Source organism: Maylandia zebra, linkage group LG23 (genome assembly GCF_041146795.1).
Source record: "Maylandia zebra isolate NMK-2024a linkage group LG23, Mzebra_GT3a, whole genome shotgun sequence".
Taxonomy (NCBI): Eukaryota; Metazoa; Chordata; class Actinopteri; order Cichliformes; family Cichlidae; genus Maylandia; species Maylandia zebra.
In genome coordinates, this window is record NC_135188.1 from 18,196,535 (window position 1) to 18,212,592 (window position 16,058).

At 38.7% G+C, this 16,058-nt stretch overlaps 1 protein-coding gene across 1 annotated transcript in view; it reads left to right on the forward strand.

Annotated features, from left to right (window-relative positions):
• The first annotated feature begins 956 nt into the window (after positions 1 to 956).
• LOC101484134 (uncharacterized) overlaps positions 957 to 16,058 on the forward strand; it is a 28,714-nt gene continuing 13,612 nt past the window's right edge. The window contains exons 1-12 of the mRNA XM_014414207.3: positions 957 to 1,064; positions 2,024 to 2,118; positions 2,958 to 3,101; positions 3,185 to 3,286; positions 4,637 to 4,750; positions 5,816 to 5,932; positions 8,566 to 8,644; positions 8,809 to 9,037; positions 9,168 to 10,971; positions 11,447 to 11,620; positions 14,022 to 14,195; positions 14,446 to 14,619. Of these exons, the coding sequence (XP_014269693.2) occupies positions 3,013 to 3,101; positions 3,185 to 3,286; positions 4,637 to 4,750; positions 5,816 to 5,932; positions 8,566 to 8,644; positions 8,809 to 9,037; positions 9,168 to 10,971; positions 11,447 to 11,620; positions 14,022 to 14,195; positions 14,446 to 14,619 (3,056 nt within the window). The 5' untranslated portion in view covers positions 957 to 1,064; positions 2,024 to 2,118; positions 2,958 to 3,012. The remainder of the gene's footprint in view (positions 1,065 to 2,023; positions 2,119 to 2,957; positions 3,102 to 3,184; positions 3,287 to 4,636; positions 4,751 to 5,815; positions 5,933 to 8,565; positions 8,645 to 8,808; positions 9,038 to 9,167; positions 10,972 to 11,446; positions 11,621 to 14,021; positions 14,196 to 14,445; positions 14,620 to 16,058) is intronic.

The following is a 16,058-nucleotide window of genomic DNA, read 5'->3' on the forward strand; positions in this document are numbered from 1 at the left end:
TCAGTTTAATAATCTAAGTTTGTTTATTGATTCATCAGCTGTTTTTGTAAATTCTTACATTCAATTTAATCTGTAACTTATAGAAAAGGAAAAAAAACAGTCTTGAGATATATTGTCTTACAACTAACAGAGACTGTACATCGTTGTTAGGATGTTTAATACTTTTGTATGTATGTTTATATTTCTGAATCATTCGCAATGAAGCTGCTGAAAGAAGCATCGTGTCTGAGCGTCGTCATTGACTTATCCCCTTTTCAGCCCCTTTTCAGGGTGTAACACTGACAGCAGAACAATTCAGTGCACTAAGCGTGTTTGCAGAGGAAGTACACTGGTCCCTTAATAGTTTCAACATGAAATATTCAAAAACAAATATATGGTCCACTGTTTGTGTGACAGAGACAGAAATGTCTCTGTGTGCATGTGGAGAAATATGCTGTCAAATCAGACCATGAACAGGTGTCATGTGGAATTAAAACACACGAAAACAACGCTGCACTCACTCAGAGGTCAAAGGTCGAGTACAGTAACCAAGTTGACACCAAGAGGAGAAAAACAACTGGCAGCAAAGGCAGGAAGGTGTCCTTTCCAGCTAAACCAAAGAGGAATATAAAGATAATGAAGGTTTGATCACAGTTTGAATCAGTCATATTTCATTCATTACAGTGATGTACTGAAAGATCCAGGATCAGTCCAATTCATCAGCACTTTGATCAAACTCTAGAGAAATATTCTTGGCAACATTGCTAACTCTGGTTTCCTCCCAACTATATTGTATTATTTCTATCTGTGCTGTATTTTTCCTAACTCCATGTATTGTGTTCATTATTGTAACAAGTCTGGGCTTGTGAGGACATTCCTGACAAACATTTATGATATTGCGCAACTGACAGCAAATGACAAAATCTCAAGTTCAGACAGGAGCAGAGATTTAAAAATCAATACATGCACACACATGCAAACCTGAGCTTCAGGTGGAGTCACAACTCCTTCCAGGAAGCATCTCACCTATCTCTTCGTGTTTAGTGTCCAGAAGCTTCTTGTTCGTGTCTCTATTTGAAGAAACTGTAAGTTTTCTTTGTTTCCTCCTTTAACAGTTTGTCTTTAGGAACTTTACTGTTTGTTTCTGCTCTTTAATGTTTGTTTAGCTGTTATTTCAGGGCAGACTTTGGATCACTCTTTTATTTGAAGACTAATCCACATGATTATAAATTATTGATTGACTGGAATCAAACAGTTTGATGAACAGCTGATGTTTGATTCATTTCGTCACAAAACAAACTGTGTGTGTTTATTTCCTGGAAGAAAACTGTTGACTCTCCATTAAAGTCACACACAGCAGTGTGCTGCTGTTTTACCTTCAGTCCTTTCAAAACAAAATAAAATAAATGTTAGTTGTAACGTGTTTGATTGTAGTCAGGCAATTAAATTCATATTTCCTTCATGGATCATTAAATCTATTTGTGTTATCATTTGGTTTTCTCCAAATGAAGTTCTTCCTAATGTGTAGTGTTTGAAACCTGGAACCAGAGTGCCATTCTTTCTCTTACTGGCTGCTAAACATATGAAGGAAATATAAATGACTGATTGCAGAGCTGCTGATTATAAACTGAATAATTGGGTAGCTCTAAACAAATCCTAAATATTCAGGTAATTAATGATCATTTCTGTTTTAAAGTATCATTGTGAAAATATCTGCTGTAAGGGTTTGATAGATTTCTTTGTTTTTCATGATAGGACCATTAGCTGCTGGAGCTTCTAACTGATACTTGATGGAAAAACAATAAATCTAGATGCTAATTGGAAGCTAACTGACGTAACCAATGTTCAGTAGCATCTCTGGTTAGATGTTCACATTAATCCTGAATGTTACTGGATGGAAGAACAGTAATTTCTTTAGTGGCAGCTCATTTCAAATTCAAATTTTCTATCAGATGAACAAACATCAGCAAACACAAAAACTGTTTGTGTGCAGTTTGTTGCACAGTGTGTTGCTAGTTAAAGGTCTAGCTGCTGTATTTCACAGGAAGAGAAAAGAGTGCAAGATAACTTCACTCAGAGGTGGAGAAAGATGTAAGAAAATACAGGACAGAAGAGGAAGAAAGAAGGTTATATTTAAAGGTAAGGGCTGCTTGATAAACTGCAGATTTAATGCTTACATGTAATGTCATCATTTTAATTACATAATGGATTTGTATATGATGTGTTTTGATGAATTATGTATTTTCATTTTGGAAAATGTCCTACAAAACAAACAAAGCTATACAAACTTGTGTTATTCAGATGTTGCATGAAAGTCCTAGTTTTGTGCAGGGCAAACAGGTTAGCTCACATTAATGTGGTGAGTTTTTTTTTAGTAAAGCACTGTGTTGGACTGGTGCATAGTGGCCTTTGGTCCTCATTGTCAAAATTAGGTTACATCAAGTGTAGCAGAGATGAATTTGTATTTAAGCTGATGATGCTTAGATTTATTCACTTAATTGCATAAAGATAGCATACATATTGTAGTGTGGAGTGAATTCAGTTACGTAAATCTACAAAAAGCAGCAGGTTAGCTGATCACATCATATGCACTGAGAAAACCTACTGAAGCTCACATTAGAAGAAACTGTACTGTTTTGATGTGGAGTCAGTCACCTCTAGAGTGTAGGCAACAAAAAAATGTTTCTTTTTGTTTGTTTGTTTGTTTGTTTTAAAACCTTTTTCACTGCAGGTGTCCTGAATAACAGATTCAAGCTAAGTATATTCATTACAATTGGATTTGTAATTTGGATTTATTTGGATTAATATATGGGTTCTTTTGTACAAATATGAACTTATTATCATATTGACACAGCCCAAGGTTCAGTTACCTTTGTACAAAAATCTTTTAATAGAATTGTCCTTGATGGAGCTGCCTCAGTGCTTCAACATTTACAGGAGTATTTTTTTAACCCAGGTATCTGTACTTCTACTTTTAGTAAAGAAAGTCTGTACTTTTGCAACCTTGGGTGACGTGGATGTGAAGTCAGCAGCATGGATCAGTGTGAGGACAGAGAGGAGGGAGTCCCTCTCTCTAAAACCACTCTGTGTGGGGAACATGAGAGCCAGACCGAAGCTCAGAGGTGAGATGACATCTCTAATTGTCTATGACTCTTCTCCATGTCACAGCTCAGCACTCACATCATTGATCCATCATTATTCACAGGAACCAACCTGGACCTGAACCCAGTTGTGTGTCCTTAAGGAGTGACTGGTCTGAAGAGTGCCTCATTCATTTTAAAGGAAACCAGCGGTCTGCTGCAGAGAGGTGAGCTGTTAGTAACATGAACTCTTTGATAGCTCAAAGGAAGTCACTGAACGAGGAATTCCTTTATTCTATAAAACGTGTCCAATATGTACACGTATAACATGTGCTTCAAATGTCTAGTTAGTCTTTTCCCCTTAATATAAAAACAGAATATTGTACTTAAAAATGTATATTGATTTGTGTGTTATTAATTCTTCTGAAACAGTAATGCATTCTCATAAACTTAGAAGTAATTAGAATTAGCAATGAAAACATGAAGGCGTGTTAGAGCCCTGATGTCAGTTCAGGAGATAGAACTAAGGTGAAAAGGAAAAGTAAAACATTTTAGTAAGATGTTAGTGACATCTAAATAAAATTCCTGAACATATGTCAGGCTCTAACACACAAGAAACAGCACTAACATGATCATTTTTTTCTGATATTGTTAAAATAACATAATGTCACCATATTACTCATGCAACCCTTCCATTTCTGTATAGCAGACAACAGGCTGGGAAACAAACAAAACAAGTTAGCTATAATCTAATGTTATGCCAGCTAATGTTAGGCTTCAGTGTCCTAAAGGTCCCACTTTTCCGCTGCTAAGCAGTTTACATTCTCACATCATTTGACAGTTTATTCAATAAGAGCCTAAATTCAACAATATTTGTCAAACTCAAGTTAAGTCAAGTGGCTTTATTGTCATTTGGACCTTAAAGAGTGGCACAGTATACAGTGAAACAAGACGGTGTTCCTCCAAGACCATGGTGCTACATTTAACAGCAACAGTAATATCCACTTTAAAGAAAGTTCCACTAATGCTGGCTAACAGCAGCAAAAACAGCAGCATTTACTAATAGGAATCTTAAGAATATCCTTAATTCACCCCAGCATCACTGTCACTCGACAGAAGTGACCTTCACTGACTCACTGAGTCGTATCTGAGTAAATATATGTGGATGAGATTAACAGCAGCCTGACAGCCTACATACAGATGAATGGCAGCCAGAGTTGTTTGCCCAACAGCTGCCACCATACTTAGGATCATGCACGCGTATGATTTTGAGATGTAAAAAAACCAGAAATCAGTTGCCATTAATGTGCAATCTACTGACATGTGGTGGGAAAATTATAAAAACTATAACTTTGAAATTGTGCTGCTTATAGCAAGACCATCAGTAGTTCTGCAATTGTGCAAATGGTGGTGTTTACTGTGGGTGACACTGTTACACTGCCAACGCTAGTTTGGAGTTTCCTTCTGCTCATGCTCAACATACAAATTAGTTTTTCAGATCATGAAGGTATTCTAAGTCTTCATCAGTTTCTGTAACAGAAAATTTAAAAAAGATTATTTTCTTTTCTGTTTAACAGGATCTATGAGAGACCTGAATCTGGAGCTGAACCCAGCTGTGTGTCTTTAAAGAGTGACTGGTCTGAAGAGCGCCTCATTCACTTTAGAGAACACCAACCATCTGCTGAAGAGAGGTGTCACTAACATGAACTCTTTGATACCTGTCAGTTTGGTTTCCTGATTTAAATGAACGTCTCGATGTTGTTTTGGTCTCTAAATAGCATTTCAATGAAAGTAAATGAGTGATTAATTCCTTAATTCCATAAAACATGTTCAACATGTACATTTAAAGGTCCAGACAGTCATTTTTTGTTGTTATTTAATAGACAGAGAGAATTTAAGAGAATTTAAAGGCATTCATATGCCATGGAGACAAATTTTAACTTGTGTCTGCATCTTCAGACCCAAGATATGATGGATCACACCTATATTTTATCATCTGAGGAGGTATCCCATTCACCAAAGAAGCAGAAATGTGAAAGACAAAGACGGTGCAACTTTCATTTGGATAAATTGCCATCCTCTTCCTCCTCACATCAACTCTCATTTCCTGAAGTGAAGTTAGGGCTCTAATAAACAAAAATATGTATGGACATGCTAATTTAGTCCCGATATTGTTGCAATTACTTATTGTACTTATTGTAACTCAAACTGCTCATAGTAAGACTATCAATTGTTCTGCATACTGTAAATCAGCGGTCCCCAACCCCCGGGCCTCGGACCGGTACCGGTTTGTGAGTCGTTTGGTACCGGGCCACGAGAGTTGAGGCTCAGGTGTGAAGTGTATGGTTTTCAAGGTTTTTATCGGTTTTCAGCGTTATTTTGTTATTGTTTTTATCGTTAACTCTGTTTTCCTGGGTCTTTTCACGTGTGTTATGAATAAATCTTCTTTTTTTCGGTACCGGTACTAGTTTTATTTTGTTGTATTTATCCACGACACCTTAAAGGCCGGTCCGTGAAAAAATTGTCGGGCATAAACTGATCCGTGGCACAAAAAAGGTTGGGGACCGCTGATGTAAATGACTATTTGTCTGTCACCTGTTGTCCTATTGTTACACTGCCAACACTAGTTTGGAGTTCCCTTCTCATCATGCTCAGCCTGCAAATCATTTTTTCTTTTGGATGATGAAGGTGTTCTAAGTCTTCATCAGCTTATATAGCAGCAAAAGAAAAGTACATTTTTCTTCTCTGTTTAACAGGATCTATGAGAGACCTGCTGAACCTGGAGCTGAACCCAGCTGTGTGTCTTTAAAGAGTGACTGGTCTGAAGAGCGCCTCATTCACTTTAAAGGACATCAACCATCTGCTGCAGAAAGGTGATCTGTTAGCTACATGAACTCTTTAATTAACTCCAGTTTGGTTTTCTGATTTGAATAAACTGTGTGATGTTGTGTCATGGTCTCTAAACTACATCTCAATGGAAGTCAGTGAGCAAGGAATTCTTTTATTTTAATAACCATGTCCAACATGTACACGTAAACTCCTGTTAATGTTATCGTATACAAATTGCAGTCCAAACACATCATTCTCTCTAATACTATATAAATTGTCTCTTAAAAGCATTTGATAACTGAAATTCCACTTCAGCAAACATAGAATAATGTTTATCCAAATTTTTTCTTCTATCATTTATGTTGTGTTGTATACTGTATAATGTAAGATATCCTTATTGATTTTACCCCAAATTATCAAGTAGTATTCACTGAAATCTAGTTTTCATACAAATTGCTACTGTATCTGAAAAAGAACTACTGTATTTGTACAATAGTTCTAGATAAGGATGGACATCCAGACTTCAAACATACAAGCAAAAAGGACCTGTGAAGTTGTTACAAAAAACAGAAAAAAGGAAAAGAGAATAATATAGTTTTTTGTACTCACTATCTCACTTTATTAGCTCCATGCACATATTAGTCACATGCATGATTAACTCTTAACTCTTTTATGTGCCACCTTGACAACTCCCTTTAAACTGACTTCACTCTGAGTTACTTATACAAACCTGAGTTATCATTTACTAAACAGTAGCATTCTGATATTAATGTGTAACCTTAATTAGTTAAACTTTTCTGTTTTAAAAAACAGTAACTTCTTATAATAATGACTGTAACATAAAGATCTCACACCAGGTTTACAGATTATTCTATTTCTTTGAAGTGTTTTGTTATGTCCATCACCTATCCTGAAGTGTTTCTGACAAGAACTCTGTTGTTCTTGGAGAGTAGATAGATTTTAAGTCCCATGAATAGTCCAGCCGGGTTATTACCAGTAGGTATTATAGCTGTTGCTCTGTAGCATATCAGTTCTAGCAGTGGATCCTCTTTTTATCAGAGGGAGTTTGTCAATCTGAACAGCATGCTTTGCAAGAACATTTCCTTGGAGGTTGTGTAGACTTCATTTGACATTAACAATGCCATAGTCTCTACAGAAGTCTTTTTCAATCTCACTAATGTACTGTCGACTGTTTTCACTAGTTATTATAATAATAATAATTTAAATTCACTTTTATTTACTCTGCTGCTTCATATTGTGAGGTAAAAAACCCTACAGGAATACAGAGAAAGCCCCAATATGCTGAGGGTACTTCAACATAATTTCTCATTAGCTCAGTCACTCATGCATATCACGACTCTTTATGATTTCAACATTATCCCTTTTTATTTCAGTTATATAGGAATACTTTTTTCTCTCAATGACTTGTTTTTTAAATCATACATTGTAAAATAAGAGATTCTCTGAGATTCTTCAGTCTTCTTAGTGTCTCACTTATTCCTTCCTCTCATTCCTATCACCCCTTACACAAAGAGACTCTCTGAGACCAATATCAGCATTAAGATAAGAGATAAGATAAGATATACCTTTATTAGTCCCACAAGGGTTAATTTCATGTTAAGGCTGCTCACCTACTGCACGCAATGGCGGCGCCATCTTACCCTCCGACCATACATACATTACACAAAAACATCACATGGGCAAGACAGGTCAGAGAGGTATAACAATGGAAAATACACCACATGAGGACAGATAAGGAGAAAAAAATAACTCCCTCCAAACTGAGCTCCAATAGGGAGATCAGTTTGAGAACAGAAAAAAAACACCTCTGCACATAGCACATGAAAAAACTCTTAATACACCAAAGAAACACATGACAAGCAACAGGGGTGGGTAAAGGGTAAGGGACAGCCAATGTAGACAATACATCCGGGCCTGCAGCATATGCGCTGGTCTCCTTGATCCACCGTCAGCATTGGAGGGGAATTAGTACTAAACATACCACTCCACACAAAATCTCAGTTAAAAGTCAGGTATTGGAATCATTTCAATGGTTGGGCTATTTTTTTTCTTATTCATCATATTGATTAGACCTTTATTCGATTATATTCTGACTAGAATTAAGCATCACTAACTATTAGCACTTTACCCATAAAAAGACTGCATGTTAAGTCATTTTATTCCTTTTTTGGATAAAGTTAAGCTGGGGATCTTGATCTCTATGACAGCGTGCAGTCCAGTCCTCTGCCCTTTGTTTATCCAGAGAAAGCCACATATAAAAAATCCAGTGGAAAAGAATTCATTTTTGTGTCCATGAAAATGGATGGCACAGTAAATGGTTCTTTAAATTCAAGACTCAACTTCTTGGACTTCTTGGAGTAAGGATTTAAACAAGATTGAACAAGATTAAAACCAAGATTGACTGATATTTCCAGAATCTGATATACAGTTTAACGTTTCAAACTTGAAGTTTGCTGAGCATGAAAGCTTATCAGAACACGGCAAGAATTTAAACTCAAAGAAAAACATTAAACTGAGCTGTTGCTTCTTAGTCGGATCAGCAAGAGTAGTAAACTTTTACAATTACAGGAGTCCTCTCGATAACTGTCTTTGTCAAAGTGTAATTTCCTGGACCTTTATTCAGTGCCTGAACTAATTTTTCATGATTTCTCCACAGAGTGGACTGGGAGAGCTCAGAGGTTCCCAGTGGTCAGTCTGCCCAGCAGCATCAAACATGTCTGGAAAATATATTTATGGTCTGTACTCTGTACATATATAACAACTACTTTTACAGCTATGCTGGTAACAGATATCATTGCTCTTTGTAGATTTCTGGATTATCTTAAATGTTCAACATAGCTCTGCTTTTTGGCTCCATGATTGGGTTTGATTGGGTCATTTGTATAGTATTCTGTTACAGCGGCTGGAGGACAACATCATCACTTTTGTGAAGATGGAGCTGAAGAAAATCCAGAGACTTTTGAGTCCAGACAACCCAGAATGTTCAGAGAAACAGCAGGGAGGTGGGACCTTGGACAGTAAAGATGAAGAAGAGCAGATGAGGAGTGGGAGAGGGGCTATTCTGAAGATTGCAGTGCAGTTCCTGAAGAGAATGAAGCAGGAGGATCTGGCTGAGCGTCTATGGAACCGTAAGGGGATTTCTCTTAAAATTTCAACCTCTGGATAAATAGAACATTTATACTTAGTCTTCAGGCAATTGGAATTTTTGGATAGTTATGCACAACTCGTTACTTTAATTTATTACTTATGTTTTTTCAGAAGTGCTTTCTCCACTTTGTGAATGTGAACTTAAATTGAACCTGAAGAAGAAGTTCCAGTGTGTGTTTGAGGGGATTGCTAAAGCAGGAAACCCAACCCTTCTGAATCAGATCTACACAGAGCTTTTCATCACAGAGGGAGGGACTCCAGAGCTCAGTGATGAGCATGAGGTTAGACAGATTGAAACAGTATCCAGGAAATCAAACAGACCAGAAACAACAATCAGACAAGAAGACATATTTAAAGCCTCAACTGCAAGTAATCAAACAGTAAGAACAGTGCTGACAAAAGGAGTGGCTGGCATTGGGAAAACAGTCTTAACACAGAAGTTCACTTTGGACTGGGCTGAAGAAAAAGCAAACCAGGATATCCAGTTCATATTTCCATTCACTTTCAGAGAGCTGAATGTGCTGAAAGAGGAAAAGTTCAGCTTGGTGGAACTTATTCATCACTTCTTTACTGAAACCAAAGAAGCAGGAATCTGCAGCTTTGAAGACTTCCAGGTTGTGTTCATCTTTGATGGTCTGGATGAGTGTCGACCTCCTCTGGACTTCAACAAAATTAAACTTCTGAGTGACCCTAGAAAGTCCTCCTCAGTGGATGTGCTGCTGATAAACCTCATCAGTGGGAATCTGCTTCCCTCTGCTCGCCTCTGGATAACCACACGACCTGCAGCAGCCAATCAGATCCCTCCACAATGTGTTGATTTGGTGACAGATGTCAGAGGGTTTACTGATCCACAGAAGGAGGAGTACTTCAGGAAGAGATTCAGTGATGAGGGGCAAGCCAGGAGGATCATTTCCCACATCAAGACATCACGAAGCCTACACATCATGTGCCACATCCCAGTCTTCTGCTGGATCACTGCTACAGTTCTGGAGGATGTGCTGAAAACCAGAGAGGGAGGAGAGCTACCCACAACCCTGACTGAGATGTACATCCACTTCCTGGTGGTTCAGGCCAAAGTGAAGAAGGTCAAGTATGATGGAGGAACTGAGACAGATCCACACTGGAGTCCAGAGAGCAGGATGATGATTGAGTCACTGGGAAAACTGGCTTTTCATCAGCTGCAGAAAGGAAACCTGATCTTCTATGAATCAGACCTGACAGAGTGTGGCATCAATATCAGAGCAGCCTCAGTGTACTCAGGAGTGTTCACACAGATCTTTAAAGAGGAGAGAGGACTGTACCAGTACAAGGTGTACTGCTTCATCCATCTGAGTGTTCAGGAGTTTCTGGCTGCTCTTCATGTCCATCTGACCTTCATCAACTCTAGAGTCAATCTGCTGGAAGAGGAACAACCAACAACAACCATGTTGTCTAAATTATTTAACAAACCAAAACTCCAGTATATCCACCAGAGTGCTGTGGAGAAGGCCTTACAGAGTCCAAATGGACACCTGGACTTGTTCCTCCGCTTCCTCCTGGGTCTTTCACTGCAGACCAATCAGAATCTTCTACGAGGTCTGTTGACAGAAGCAGGAAGTAAGTGGTCAAACAATCAGGTAACAGTCCAGTACATCAAGAAGAAAATTAGAAAGAATCTGTCTGCAGAGAAAAGCATCAATCTTTTCCACTGTCTGAATGAACTGAAGGATTGTTCTCTAGTGGAGGAGATCCAACAGTCCTTGAAATCAGGGCATCTCTCCACAGACAAACTGTCTCCTGCACAGTGGTCAGCTCTGGCCTTCATCTTACTGTCATCAGAAAAAGATCTGGACATGTTTGACATGAAGAAATACTCTGCTTCAGAGGAGGCTCTTCTGAAGCTGCTTCCAGTGGTCAAAGCATCCAACAAAGCTCTGTAAGTATATTTGTGCTCATCCATTTCGTTACAAAATATGGTTGATTCAGTGATTTCTTTCATCACAAGTCCATATCGTACCATATTACCAAATTACTTTTATTAATTTTAGTACAGTCTATCCCTCTTTAGTCTCTCAAAAACAATTAGAATGTGAACAACAAGCACCTACTAAATAAATCCCCCCCCCCCCCCCCCCCCAAAACAAAAAACATGGCTTCAGTCCTTTAAACACCCATGTCAGGGCTGTATGCCTTTGCCATTTGGTGCTGAACTAATATCAATAACTGTATCTTTCACTCAGTGGTTTCCATTTAGATACAAAGAAAGAATTTAGTTTTCCCTAAACAAATTCAAATTATTTAAGATTTGTCCCAGGATAGCATTTAATTAACTGGCGAATTGTGCTGTTTGGCTCATCTGTATTCATCATTTGAATTTATCTAATCACATTTTCTTTCTCTTCTTTTTTTAGACTGAGTGCCTGTAACCTCTCAGAGAAAGGCTGTGAAGCTCTGTCCTCAGTTCTCAGATCCCAGTCCTCTAGTTTGACAGAGTTGGACATGAGTAACAATAACCTAAGGGATTCTGGTGTAGAGCTTCTGTCTGTTGGAATGGAGAGTCCACACTGTAGACTAGAAACTATCAGGTTAGCTCAGGTGATTTGTTTTTACGGGGAAAAAAATACATTATTAAACATAGGTAATTAATAGGGGTGCGACGATATTCGTATCGATATTGAACCGTTCGATACAGTGCTTTCGGTTCGGTACGCATATGTATCGAACAATACAAAATTTGTAATTTATTTTATCAACTTTCCTTCTGACGATGCTGTCTGTGTTGAGCGCTCAGTGAATCTGCGTTCGACTACTCCGCCCTGTCGAGCGCAGATCCACTGAGCGCTCAACACAGACAGCATCGTCAGAAGGAAGAGCGCAGGGCAAGCTAGCGAGACAGAAGTTAAGCTCTCCTTGCAACATGGACCTCCCCCACCCTCATTCAGATCTGGCGTTTGGAATTATTTTGGTTTTCATGTGACGTATGACCCTGGGCAGGGATAGCTCAGTAGGTAGAGTGGTGGCCCCATGATCGGAAGGTCGGGGGTTCGATTCCCCTGAACAGCTACCCTGAGGTACTCCTGAGCAAGGTACCGTCCCTACACACTGCTCCCCGGGCGCCCAATGGCTGCCCACTGCTTCACTGAGTGAATGGGTTAAATGCAGAGAGCGATTTTCCCCACGGGGACCAATAAAGTACACCTTCTTTCTTTTGAAGGTAAGCGAGTCATGGACTAAAGTAAAACAGTATGTTGGATGTGCCATGCAATGCTCAATTACATGGGTGGGAACTAGTGTGTTAGCACAGTTAGCTCGTTAACGTGTTGGCCATCTAGCCCCATGCAAGGGGCGATTGGCGGTAGCGGAGATTTGCCGTGTTGTGGCGTTAAGGTCATTTCAACGAGATTAACCTGAAAGCACTAGTGGGAACACAACGAATATGACTGCACATTTACGCCGACATCATCCTAGTGCAAAGACAAGTGGAAGCGGACAAAAACAAGCAAGCATGCTACTAACTTTAGCCGAGTCATTTAGACAGCTGTTAGCACATGATTCTCCTTATGCTGCTGAGAATATAGCCCAGAAGAAGCGGATAGTATAGCTTTTATTTTGGAAAGAGACATTTCTCTGTAATAAACTCTCTTTTCCAAAGATGAGTGATTCCTCAATCAGATACAGGGCTCGCAATATCGCTAGCCCGACGTCCCGGGGCTAGCGATTTTTTTCAGTCAGGCTACCAAAATCTATCTCTTCCCTGCCAGTCGGGCTATTGTAGGAAGGAAAAATATATGTCAATGCTTTTGCATTCTTTCAGAAATGTAGCTGGGTAATTATGTCATTGGCATCGGTGAGCCACTGTCAATATGTGACATATTGAAATCGCGTTTGAATTTGCTTTCACTTTGCAATCGTGCGAACTGTGTATAGAGAGCGACAGCACTGATCTGTGAGTGATGATAATTTGTGCACCAATTCCTCTGACATCGTCTTATTAATCGTTAGCTTACTATGCAAACATGACAAGTGAAATCTCCCGCAGCAAGCTTAAACATGTGAGAGGTTGATCGCGCAGAGACTCGCTGAGCTTATGTGAGTGCATGTGTAAAAGCAGCAGGATATATATTTTAGTTCTGCTGAGCCAAATAAGACAGGTCAGGGTGACGAAGTGACAGCCAAAGAAAAGCTTACCACAAAACGGAGAAGTTATGACAAATCAGACTATAAGGCAAAAAGAAAGTGCAGCTTTATGGTTTCATGGACAAAAGGATTTCTGTGGCTGCAATATGACGAGCTAAATAACCAGGGGTGCACATAAGTGGTCCGCAGGTGCACATTCACTGTCAAAATAAAAAACACGCACAAGGGTTAGGGTTAAATTTAAAAACTGTACTTTTGAGTTAAAATATATATTTATAATCTTAATAAATGACAAATTAAAAAGGCATGAACATTTTTTTGTATCGAAAAAATATCGAACCGTGACACCAAAGTATCGAACCGAACCGAACCGTGAATTTTGTGTATCGTTGCACCCCTAGTAATTAAGTTTAACTTACATATTTTTGCATCTTTATATTTTTAGCATTTCAGTCTAGGTCAGGATAAATTTCACAATTAAAATTTCTAACTTATTTAACATAAGGCCAAGAGACAATAAGGATTTCACTTAGTCCTAAAACAAAATATCCATCCATCCATCCATCCATCCATTCATTCTCTTCTGATTATACTTGTCAGGGGGTGCTGGAGCCTATCCCAGCTACCATAGGGCAAGAGGCAGAATATACCCTATACTGGTCACCAGTCTGTCACAGGGCAAACACATATAGACAAACAACCATTCACACTCACATTCACAATGTAGAATTACCAATTAACCTAACCCCACTGACAAAACAAAACAGAATAAATATTGCTAAATCTAATAACTATTTTGGCCACCATAGACACACTTTAATTAAAGCCTTCTTTTGTATATTTTTTCAGATTGAGAGGCTGTAACCTCACAGAGAAAAGCTGTGAAGCTCTCTCCTCAGTTTTCAACTCACAGTCCTCTAGCCTGAGAGAGTTGGACCTGAGTAACAATGACCTGCAGGATTCCGGAGTGAAGCTTCTGTCCACTGGACTAAAGAGTCCACACTGTATGCTGGAAACTCTCAGGTCACATCAAGAGACATTTTGTTTTTCATCAACAGACCAAAATTGCCAATATTATTATCTTCTCTCATGACTTTGCAGTTTTAGTATTGATTTTAAAATCACAGAAAACTGCCACATTTTTGTTTATTTTAACATAAGGCAATGAAGATTCCAGTTGGTCCTGAAATATTGCCAAATCTATTGTTTTCTTGTCGTACCTTGAATACGCTTTAACACCAGTGCTATTATGTTCTTCTTCATAATTTTTCAGACTGAATGTATGTAATCTGTCCGAGAGAACCTGTGAAGTGCTGTCCTTATTACGCAGTTCCCAGTTCTCTAGACTGAGACAACTGGACCTAAGTAACAATGACCTGCAGGATTCAGGACTGAAGCTTCTATCTGCTGGACTGGAGAGTCCAGATTGTACTATGGAAACTCTCAGGTCAGGATTCAGACTTTTCAACTGATGATCATTTCACATATGAAAGGGGGAAAGAAAAAGAGAGCAGAGAGAGTGCGGACAAAGACACACTTGGCAAGAGAAAATCATATTTTAAATGCTTACTAATAATTAAATGCTATAGAGCTGTTCACAGAGCGTAAAATGGATTGAGTAAAGAAGAGGATTAGTACATCATGAAAAACTCCTAGGATCCTAACCCTATTACAGCAAAACTGAGAGAGGGTCTGCCTCCTCTTCTACTTTCAGAAACTCTAGAAAATAAGTCTGCTGTCAAAGGGAGAAGTGGGCAGTGTTATGTGTAAAGAGAAGGATTTTAAAATCACTTATGGATTTCACAGGGAGACAATATGGGTGAAATATGGTCTTTTCCTTCTATTCCCTATCATTTCTCTCACTCAGACATTTCCAATCAAGTGACGGCTTTTTCTTTTTTTTTTGATTAACCAAATAGAAGCCTAATTCCACCAGGACTAGGAACTTTTCTTTGTGCAAGGAAGATCAAGATGAACATATCAAATCCGGTTCTTTTCTGAATTCTTTTGGCGACAGAGAAAGACTGGACTCAGTGTGGTCAAAGCTCAAAAAATAAGCTTTATTGTACATTTCCAGAAACGGAGAACTGCAGACACGAGCACACACCCACAGTTCTGAAAACATTGCAAGCTATTATTTCACCCGTCTCACCCTCCAGATGTTTCCTGTTGACTTATTCATTTCATGCTTATCTTTAACACCTCCTGCATCAACTGTTGCTATGCAAGCACAAAGCAAGAAAAATATGTTTCACCTCTACCCTAGAAATAAATCTACGTGATGTCTGTGTTTGTAAGCATGTTATGCATTAACCTTTTAGTTTTACTTCTGTCACCTCTCACCATGTATCACCTGGACAGTCCCGCCAGATGAAGCTTATGACCCTCAAAAGACTGAGTGCTTAGGTCTTTATGAGCACATTTTGCAGTATGTGTAAGAAAATGATTATAACTGCTTATTCTATCAGACATTTTCAATCAGTTAAGCTTAAGCATAAAGGCAATTACTTATGCATAGGTTTTACCGTACCTAAATTATCAAACACCCTTTCGACTATATTTGCTCCGGGCCTGCAAACCTGTGTTTAAGGAATAAAATCAGTTAAATCTTTTGAACTCCTGGTTCCATCCAGAGCCTGCATCCTCCGAACTACCTAGAAACAAAACCTGTGTGTTAACATTAAGTTCACATTTGAAACTCAGTTTTTCCCGCTGTCCTTCCCTCATTATGATCCAATCTGTGCTATAAAAAACAAAACTTAAAACAGAACAGTTATCAGTCATGCGCTTCATACAAAATTTGTGTATGTTTTACTTTCACGCTGATCTTCTGAGTGTCATGGTGCTTCTTAATTTGACTTTATCAAAGCTAACCAAAATAGGTTT